Here is a 10,669-nt window from a genome sequence, read left to right on the forward strand (position 1 = left end):
GTCAACTTTCCTATTCCCAAGACTCAGGGATCATGGTGGAAGAGGGAGGAGAGTGATCTAAGAGACCAAAGTGGTAGATAACACTAAGGAAACAGTCTTCTCCAGACAGCAGGGAAGGTGCAGGAAGAAACTGACAGCAGTCATGATGGCCTGTGCAAGACTATGGAAGTTCAGGCCAGACAAAATTCTAGTAGGAAGTGTGGGAGATGGACACACCCCTAGCTGAGGGGCTGCTGGCATCTGACAGCTGCTGGGAGAGGGCGAGCCTCATAGTGGTTGACTACACTCCAGAGCAGGCTTCATACCCAAGTGGGTGGACAGTACACATTAGACTTTATGGGTTTTAAGAGTAGAAAGATGAGGTGGAAATTTAAGGTTGGGGGTGGTGGATAAGGAGGTGAGAATGGAAAGTAATGCCAAGGGTAGATCTGGAACAATCTACATAGGATGAATGTGATCAAAATTCATCGTGTGAGATCCTGAAAGAATTCAAAATTATAGAAATGCTCTAGAATTAACATTTAAACAATGCATACAGAATACAATTTAAAAGGACTTTGACAGGTCTCTTGTAAGCTTTAATCTGTAAAATTATGCAACACTATTGTTCAAGTGGTATCAGCAAATATCTGTGGATATGATAATGCAACATTTCATAAAAAATGCTTCTTCTGAGAACTCAACGGCCATCTTGGATGCAGATGAGTTTAGTACTCATTCAATCCCACAATGCCATTCTCAGGTTCAGATTCGTGCTGAGACCTGGACTTTTCTAGTCCATGTGAAATGAGGAGGATAACCCTGGGTCCTTCACTAGCAACACAATAACTGGTACTAGATAATGTTAACAACTAGTAATATAAATGGGTATTTTAAATGGGATATGAAATGGGTATCTTCATAACAGTGCTCTCACCTATATACTAAAAATAGCCTAATTTTATAGACATGATTGTAGTATTGAATATCATACACCACCATCCTTATGCTGCCACCAGCAGGTGCCTACAAAAGGTATTTACTAGGACAAACAAGAATGTCTAAACATTTGCCTTAAACCAAATTCTTCATTTTACTTTCTTCCAAACAAAACTTCACACTTGTATTCATACAATAGTCTTCAGAGCCCACCCTACCTTGACTTCACATTAAACACATCCTTAGACATCTGTGTATAATATGTAATATATTATACACACACATACTTATACATGCGCAAGCACATACATAAACTTTCATACAGAGAAGGAAAAGAAGTTCAGCAACTTTGTTTCTCATAATCTTCCATTTACAGCTTCTTACCAAATACTCATTTCTTTTCCTTCATATAGATCAACTCTGCCTCCATCTCCTTCTGCTGCCTCCATCTCCCTCTCCATCACACACCTTGGTTCCCTTCCTCCCTTAGTCCTTTCTTCCTTTTCTCAACCTGTCCATCTTTATGTCTCTTTATGTCAACCTGTCCTCTTCATTTCTCTCTCTTCTCTTATTTCTGCTTCCTTCCATGTCCTTCCTATCTGCCCCTCTCTTCTCCCTCCATTTTGTTCCCTTCCCCCCACTCACCCTCACCTCTTCTCTACCACCTGTCCATCTCCCTCTCTATCACCTCACTCTCTCCTTATCTCTCTTGATTCTGTTCTCACTCATGTGTGTGTGCGTGTGTGTGTGTGTGTGTGTGTGTGTGTGTGTGTGTGTGTGTGTGAGAGAGAGAGAGAGAGAGAGAGAGGACACGTGTGTAGTGTGTAGGTACCTGGAAACATCAGAAGAGGTGATCATGTCCTGGAACTAGAGTTCTAGGTGGCTGAGAACCACCAAAAATAAATGCTGAGAGCCAACTCTCCTCTTCTGGAAGAGCAGGGAACACCCTTCAGCACTAGGTTATCTCTCTAGCATGGAACCTCATCTCTTTATGATGATTTGCTGACCTCCACCCATATTTCTAGGACTTCCCCAGAGTGATAGCAATGTCAAAATCAGCCCCGGAGGTCCTTGATCTTAGTTTCCTATCCAGACTCTGAATGATTTTTAACAGACTTGAAAATAGGGGGTGGTTTGTGCCATCAGAATGAAATTACAGTGACTTTAAAGTATAAGCAAGAGACAGGGTCCATGAAAGATTGCGTGAACAGAAATACCATATCAGTAGTTGCTTGATGAAGGAGCCAAGAGGATAAAGTGTCCAGGGAAGACTTTGCTAAGGACAAGACATACATATAGTTCAAGGAGTGGCAGGATATTCAAGATGGCACACTAGTAGCTCTAGAGGGAACTGAAACAATGACGAGGAGAATTAAATCTCAAGTCCTGTCATGTACAGATTTACATGTTATTTTCATGAGCTTTGGGGCTTAATATTGGAACTGAAAAGGGATAAGATTTGGAGGTCTCATAATGGTGTGTATGCACCTTACATCTGAGAGGTTGATTCATTCAAAATGACCAGAAGGTATGGGTTAACCCAGGTCCTTTTAAGATGTCCTACATTGTGGTTCCAATCACAGAATGAGACCACATTTGGGAAACAACATCTTTGGAAATATGTCTTTATTCATTTCTATATAGGTAATCAGAACTCTGAGAAAAAAATTTGTTCTTCAGTGTTTGATATAGCACTTATAGAAAAACTCATTCTGATTTTAGTTTTTAGAAATGAGACCAATAAGTATGGATACAGAGAGGGGATCAAAGAAACAATCAGCTGCTGAGTATACAATGTATAAAAGTATACATTAAAAATATAGATTTTTCTCCCAGACCAAAGATGCTTCTCTTATCCTGCAGCCACTCTAAGGTTGGAAGGCTTCCTCTCTGTTGCCATATGCAGAGCTCACCTCATCTTAGACAGACCCTGGTCCTTCCTGCTTCCTCTCTCTGCTTATGTGATGACCACAGTCATCTGTTACTGCACATCTTCCACAGGGCAGGTCTGGTTAACACCTGACCTTGGTTTTCGTTTCTCTTGGTGTTTGTGTGTCTCTGCTTGTGTACACGTGCGCCGTGCCTATGAAGGCTGGAAGAGAGCTGGCGTCTTGGGGGATGAGGCTATGATCAGAGTATGAGACCCCTGACCTCAGTGCAGGACTCTTCACTTCTCCAGCAGCAGCAAATGCTCTTGACTACTGAGCCATCTCTCCAGCCCAAGCCAGCTCTTGGCTTCTAACTTGCTTTGGGTTTCTTCAGCACAGTGTTACATGGTGTCTTGTTGACAGACTATTGAAGGCATTATGCTGGGTGCTGCTTTCATTCTTGCCATATTTCCTTCCTTGAAATACAGTGTGTCCCAATTTTTCCAGTTCCTGCCACTTTGTAGGTCTTTGTCTCACCGCTTTCTCTACCTGCCAAAGACTGTTTGCCTGAAGTTCAGAACAGTTATGAAGTATTCCCTCTACCATGACAAGTGGGAGTTTATAAATATATACTCCTACAGGCTTTCTGGTTTAGTGAGATAACTGAGCAGTAGGTTTTACTCTTGCTCTGGTGGGTTTTTTCTTTCTTTCTTTTTAAAACTGGAATTAACTACCTCAGCTTTGTCTTCCTTTCTGAATGGTTCCTATACATTGTATTTGGACTCTCAAAGAAAACATGCTGGGATTCTAACCCACAGTAGCAAATAGAATATTCCTTGAAAGCACACTCTTTGTAAGCTAATCAAGTTAAACTGAGATTGCTAGAGTGGATTTTAATCCATCGTGACTTTTAAACAGGGGATAAATTAAGCCACAGAGGCGACACATACAGAATGAAGATGGTGTGAATATGCATAGGAAGAGGGTTTGGTGGCTGTAGAGAGTTTGAGAGCTACATCTCTGAGGGCAGGGAAAGGTGCAGCTATCAGAAGCCAGAAAGCTGAGGTGGAACAGCGCCCCCTAGTCTTCACTGGAGCATGCTGCTGCAGCTACCTTTCAGTTCCGACTTCTGAGCTGTAGGACTGTGAAATGATGTACTGTTGCTTTAAGAAAGGGAATCTTTGCTATACTTTAAGCTTAGCTCCTTTCCCATTTAACAATATGTATCCTTATTACCTTTCTCACACTTCCTATGCCTTTCTAATAAACAAATTGTATTTAAATTACTTTAATCCTTTTCCTTCCTCCCTCCCTCATGTCCTCCTCCTTCTCTTCCTCCTCTTCCTCCTCTTCCTCCTCCTGCAATCTTTCTGCAATCCTTCTGCTTCCATGGTACTAGGATTATGCTAACATAGAACCACTCACCAGGCCTGAATGCACCTGAACTTTCATTTCAGATTCCCATGTGACTAAAAAAATATTTTTCCAATAGAGTCTGAGCTCCTTTTAAAAGAAATAACGGGCATCTTGCTGTTTTCTGTGCTTTAAATTTTATTGTCTTCTTTTATGTGTGTGTTTGCCTGATAAATGTCTATGTATTGCTCATGTGACTGGTGCCCAAAGAAGCCAGAAGACTGCCTCAGATCCCTTGGGACTGGAGAGTTGTAAGTGGCCATGTGCATTCTTATATTCATTCCTGGGTCATCTAGAAGAACAGCCAGTGATCTTGACTGCTGAGGCATCTCTCCTGTCTTGTTTACCATTTTTAATACTTCTGGCAAGTAGCCAAGTGGTGTCTATGGTTTGGGAAAGAATGAGGTAATAGATCAAGGAAAGCAAAGACAGTGAATTAAAAAATAAAAAGGTAAAGGCTCTGAAGATCCATGCAATTGGTTGCACGTACACAGGTAAAGGAAAAACAAACCTAGACCAAACAAAGATGCTGATACTCAGAAAACGTCAACTTGCTGTGGTGCTGCAGTCTTGGGACTGTTTCACTGCTCATTTTAATCTTTAAATAAAATAATCATTAAGATATGGAAACAGCAAATGAGACAAATATTTTTTGTGTATTTTTAAAAGGTTTAAGAGTGTAACTTTAAATACCACTCCCTGTAAGCAGCCACTCTGCTGAAGTAATGCCTTGGGAGATTTAAAGCACCAGCATCAGACTGTTGCTCCTACCCCAGCGAAGCTCTTGCACGAAGTCAACAGCATCAGCTTCTGCTGACATAGCTCCACTGAATAACTATATTTATGCACATTTTAATGAATATATTTATAAGAATGCAATTGTTTTTGCCTTTTAAAACAATTAAAGATTCCCTCCAGGGGGACAATGAAGATGTTATTGTGTTGCAAGTCTCTTCTAGAATTACTGGTAATACATTTAAAATATTAAAGGAGGGAAAAAATAGTTTGACTTGAAGTTGATGAATGTATGCACTAAGCCCCTTTGGCAATTTTTTTCATTCTGCAGTTTGCCACTGTGTCTGAAATGCTGAAATGGATTTGCAGGAAAATGAGAGGAGCATCCAGGAGCAAAGGGATGTTCTTGTATCTCCTGACACTGATTTAGCTACATCCAGACACAACTTTGATAAGAAGAGTAAGAAGAGGTTGAGACCCAGAGCTGGCTGTACAGGGCCAGGAAGAGTGCTATCACTAACTTCTGCGTATATCCCTGCGGATATAAGAAGTCACCAGCCCATACTTTACAATTCATTTCACAGTCCTGGGAATGAAACCCAAAGCATTACACATGCTAAGCAACTGTTCTACCATGGCTCTATACCCACCATAAGATCATACATTAAATGTAATATTGCTAAGAATAAGTACACCTTCACCTTCGTCAGTGAGCAGTGGCCATGGTAGAAACTGGGAAACTAAAATTTTCTTATAGTATTCTTCAAGACTCCTGTGCACTGCAGTTTTCCAGCTAAGCCTCATATTTAACCCTTCTAGTACTTCATTATGGTTTGGAAGCATCAACTGTTCTTTATACTTGTACACAATACCTTTAAAATGTTGATAAAAATAAACCACATATATATATCCCAGAGTTCACTGTGAGGTGGTTTTCATTTTGTTTTTGTTTTTTCATTTTATTTCTTTTTAAGCAATAAGAATTCTTAAGAGCCAAGATAAAACTACACAATGTTATTGTGAAGGAGAAAAAGATTAAATTGGAGAGTCAAATATTAGATTATACAAAACATTATAGGGTTCTAAATATAGCCTCCCAAGATCTAGATTTTTTAAATATATCCATTATGTGCTTAACTAAAACTAAAAACTATAAACACCAACATCTGTATACCCCAAAAGATGTTAGTTACATCATGCACTTTGGAACAAAGAGGAAAAAATTATCATTCACTGAATAATTACTTACTGAATAACAGGTTTAAGGAATTGTGCCAAAAATTCTTGGGATTCAAAGTAAACTAGACTCAGATATCCTGTAGGCAGCATAATCTGTCCTCACATACCATTTCAATACAAAGTAATACACATTTGAAAGTTGGAGTTATCATTTCAGAAGAGAGAAGAATCATTACTAAGTTCACTGTTCAGAGAAGACATAATTGACAAACACATCAAAGTAAAAGGGGGGGGGGACGGTATTCTCACATGAACACAGCAGGGATTCGGAAGAGGAAAATCATCATAACGTAACAATCTGCAAAAGCACACACAGCATCTATCCACTAACAAGCAGCCCTCTTGCCTTAGACAGTGGTCCCCAGTGGGAAGGAACAGAAAAGAAAGTGAAAATCAGGCAGCAACCAGAACGAGCAGGCCTTGAAGACCAGGTCAGAGCCGTGGGGCACCATGGGAGGCTCAGGGGTAACCATCCATATTTGCAGCCCAGGATTAAACCTTGAGTGGAAGCTGCACTGAATAGCATCTAGACCACTTACTACAAACTCAAAGCCAGGAAACTGTGTAAGGAGCTTTGATGGAGACCAAGGAGCAAGCAAACATGCTTTAGAAGGGCAAGGAGAGCTAAGACATGAATTATAAGCACGAGTTTATCCAAAAGGATCATCTTATTGACTGCTTCAGTGAGTGGGCTGCCTATTTTCAACAGGATCACCATTAATAATACTGGACAAATCTGGGGACAGATTAATAAAGCTTTGAACTGGACAGTGGCACTATTATATGTTTATCATATTTCCCCTTGCTAAATCAATGTCAGCTTTAAATACATTTGTTTAACAATTCTGAACCAATACAATTCAGAAATGTTTTAAATACACAGTAGAAACATGCCACACTTGGACAAAATTAGTATTCTGTATAAAATAAACCAATGAAACCATGTCACCATACGTGACATATATATATATCACATACCACATACCACATACCTGCCCCTCAATGATATCCAGGTACTTAGAACTAGTAAGTTAAGAATACAGTGTGGGTAGGAAGCCTGTTCAGAAAGAGGCTTCCTTTCACCAACACCATTACCAAATATAAATGGGCAATAAAATGAAGAGCTCAAGTGTAATCCTTTAGACCCTCTGGAGGCTGTTTTCCTCCTCAGGGAAGTTTAATAATGTAAATATCTCAGATCGTATGACAGAAATAGTGGGCAAGCAGTGATGTTTTAATAAGTAATTTCTGGCCAAAGTGTGATGTTTCAATGTATTCTATGAAGCAAAACAACATGCCCATAGTTCTGTGTTTGTCATAACTGTAAGGTTGCAAGACAGGGGTGGCTTTGGGAAGACACAAAACACACAGGACTCCTCTGAATGGGGCCACTGTTTGGTGGGCAATCATCCAAGAGGTCTTTTGGGAGCAAACAGAACTTAAAAAAAAAAAAGAAAGAAAAGAAAAGAAAAGGAAAGGAAAGGAAAGGAAAGGAAAGGAAAGGAAAGGAAAGGAAAGGAAAGGAAAGGAAAGGAAAGGAAAGGAAAGGAAAGGAAAGGAAAAGAAAGGAAAGGAAAGGAAAGGAAAAAAAATCAGACCAAAGCAGGAAGGAGAGGAAATACCAGTTTCTGTCTGGGCCTCCCTCTTCGCTGCTTGGCTTTCTGGGAACACAGACACATCTGAAAATGTTCCTGCAAGGCAAGGGAGAAGAAGACAGACTCAGTCAGCTGGAGGTAAGCAGTTGTAGGCTTATCCAAGCAGGGCTTTAAGATGGCTCAGCAAAGCAGGTAAGCAAGACACTTGTCAAGTCCGCATTTCCCATGTGTGATCTCTGAGTCTTTATTTTATTTTAATGATTAAGAAGACAGTGGTCTAATCTGAAAAGATACTTTTAACAGCCCAGCTTTGCTGAATGTTCTTAGGCCAGTCTGGGAGTTCCAAAAGTGAGAAGGGAGACATTTACAAAGAAAGGAATGGAGAGAAAGACCAGGAAGCCATGCTGTGAAGTCTATGTAAAAATTGTAAGATCACAGCTCAACTGTTCTTTATTTATCTTTGTTTGTTTATTGAGACAGGTACTCACTCTTAAGCCCAGGATGGGCTAGAACTCACTATGCTTCCCAAACTGGCCTCCAACTTATAAAAATTTTCCTGCTTCAGCCTCTTGAATACTAGGATACTAGGTTTGAGTCACCATGAAAAACCTAGCATTTAACAAAAAGAGAGAAAGAGAATGGGAGGGAGAGGGGGTGGTAGAGAGGGATGGAAGGAGGGAGAGAGGGAGAGAAAGACAGGCAGAGAGAGAGAGAGAGAGAGAGAGAGAGAGACAGAGAGAGATAGAGAGAGACAGAGAGAGACAGAGAGGAGGGGGGAGAATATCAGGGTGTTTTTCTATGAACTTAATGTTCAGCATCACAGGAACCCAGTACGTTTGTTATTAGTCTATGAGGTCATAAGAAATGTGTTCAGAAGAAATGCTACTTTGTTTTCTATCGTACAGAGCAAGTGGAGATGATTCTGCACAGGTAAAGATACAAGTGTAGCCTTCTAGAGTGCCAACAGCCACTACTGTCTTCTTTGCCTGCAAAGAAAAACTATATCTTGTTCCTAATTTGCAAGAAACAGATTTTTGGTGTTTGCTGTTGCTTGTTTTCTTTTTTATCAAAATATAAAAAGTGAAAAAAAAATAAAAGTATACCCTATTGCCTAATAAACTATACAATCTTTGAACCTTTAACTTTTACAAGGTAAGGTTATATCTGTAGCAGTTGCATACTAAAGAATCTGAGTTTACTGCACTTAAACACTGTTAACAATTTCCTGGCTGTAAGATACTGAGTGCGAATGTCTCCTCTGTATGGGTGACTCCAACCTCTTCTATTTGGTTCAATTGTGGTATACACACACACACCCAGCCACCCCCCCACACACACACATTGACACATATTCACAAACTCATATACAAACATTGACAGACACACACACCACTATTCAATCTACCATTTGACTACAACTTTCCATAGGTCTTAATTTATTTCCTGATTCAAGAGGGGGAGTTGAAGGAGAGAAGGGCATGGAAGATGAAAACTGCCAAAATTCTCCTAACTGTGTGTTTGAATATAAGAATTATAATGAAAAAAAATACTGAAAGAAATTATATTACTTTTAAAATGTACATTTTGATACAAAAATTTTTATGTTGATAGATTCTAATTTATCATAAAATAAATGCTGAGTAAATAATGAAGTGAACAAAGTACGTAATAAAGTAGTCTCAGCACTTGCCACATAAACATGACCCACTTGGATCCCTGGGCCTAATGCAGAAAGACAGATGACGTGGTTCTTGCCTGCAATCCTGGCGCTCCTATGGTGATGTGGGCTGTGTAGTCCGAAGCAACCCCAGGAGGCAGTCATGGTTAAACTGGCTTGAACTAGGATACCATATGGCAACAAAACAGCAAAAGGAACAAGGTGGAGAACAAGATCTAGTTACTGAATTCACACCGCACCTACACACACACACACACACACACAGACACACACAGAGACAGACAGACAGACAGACACATTCACCTAAACAAATAAGTAAATAAAAACATAAACTCAAAATAGGTGATGCTTTCTTAGCTCTCTATGTGTCTTTTTCTCATCTAACCTTAGCCATTAAAGTAAAAAATGAGCATTTCTAAAACTCATTTGTTCTTCACAATGAATGAAATGTGGCGAACATAAAGTCATTGACTGCATATGTCCTGCAATGCTTAATTTTACTTGTCACTAGGGCCTGGGGAGATTCTCAATGAGGGGCTGTCTAGATCAGGTATGTCTGCAGGTGTTCACCTGGATTACACTGATTGATGTCGGAAGTCTCAGCCTAGCGTGAGTGATGCCGTTTCACAGGCAGAGTGGGCCCTGAACCTGATGGAAATAAAAAAGCTACCTAAGTTTGATGAGCATGTGCCTCTTGCTCTCTTCTGACTGAAGATGAAATATAACCAGTTCCCTCAGCCTCCTCCTGCTGTTCTCCTCCTGACAGGATGGAGAGTCACTTGGAATCGTGAGCTTAAAGTAAACCCTTTCTCTTCTAAGACGTTTTCAGGGGGAGTTTTGTCGTGGTATCTGGAAGGAAATGACTACCTGTCCTTAAGAGCATAACCACGCCCTCGTGAAGGGCTCTAAGAGCACCATAAATTATTGGCAAAGGCTTGATAGCTCAGCACCCTCATACATGCCCAGCTTCTCTTGTTACAAAAGAATTCAAATTTCTGCCCATGAAATTCTATATAACTGGGTTTGGGGGTCATTTATAAAAGGTAATAATCCTTCATGAAAATCAAGGGCCTATAGATCCTGATCTTTTCTCTCCATTATCCTCCCCACTGCTCATGTGCCCCCTCCTCTCCCTCCCCTCCTTATGTTGGTCCTCCCTCCCTCCCTCCCTCCCTCCCTCCCTCCCTCCATCTCATCCTCCCTGTCTTCCTCCTTCCCTGGAG

At 40.4% G+C, this 10,669-nt stretch overlaps 1 protein-coding gene across 23 annotated transcripts in view; it reads right to left on the reverse strand.

The window, feature by feature from the left end:
• Rims1 (regulating synaptic membrane exocytosis 1) overlaps positions 1–10,669 on the reverse strand; it is a 489,256-nt gene that overhangs the window by 306,232 nt on the left and 172,355 nt on the right. For 20 of the 23 annotated variants that reach the window (XM_029474748.1, XM_029474741.1, XM_029474765.1 and 17 more), the window contains one exon: positions 7,796–7,864. The exons of the other annotated variants lie outside the window; for them this stretch is intronic. In XM_029474748.1, the coding sequence (XP_029330608.1) occupies positions 7,796–7,864 (69 nt within the window). The remainder of the gene's footprint in view (positions 1–7,795; positions 7,865–10,669) is intronic. 23 annotated transcript variants of the gene reach the window in all.

This window comes from Mus caroli, chromosome 1 (assembly GCF_900094665.2).
Source record: "Mus caroli chromosome 1, CAROLI_EIJ_v1.1, whole genome shotgun sequence".
NCBI lineage: Eukaryota > Metazoa > Chordata > Mammalia > Rodentia > Muridae > Mus > Mus caroli.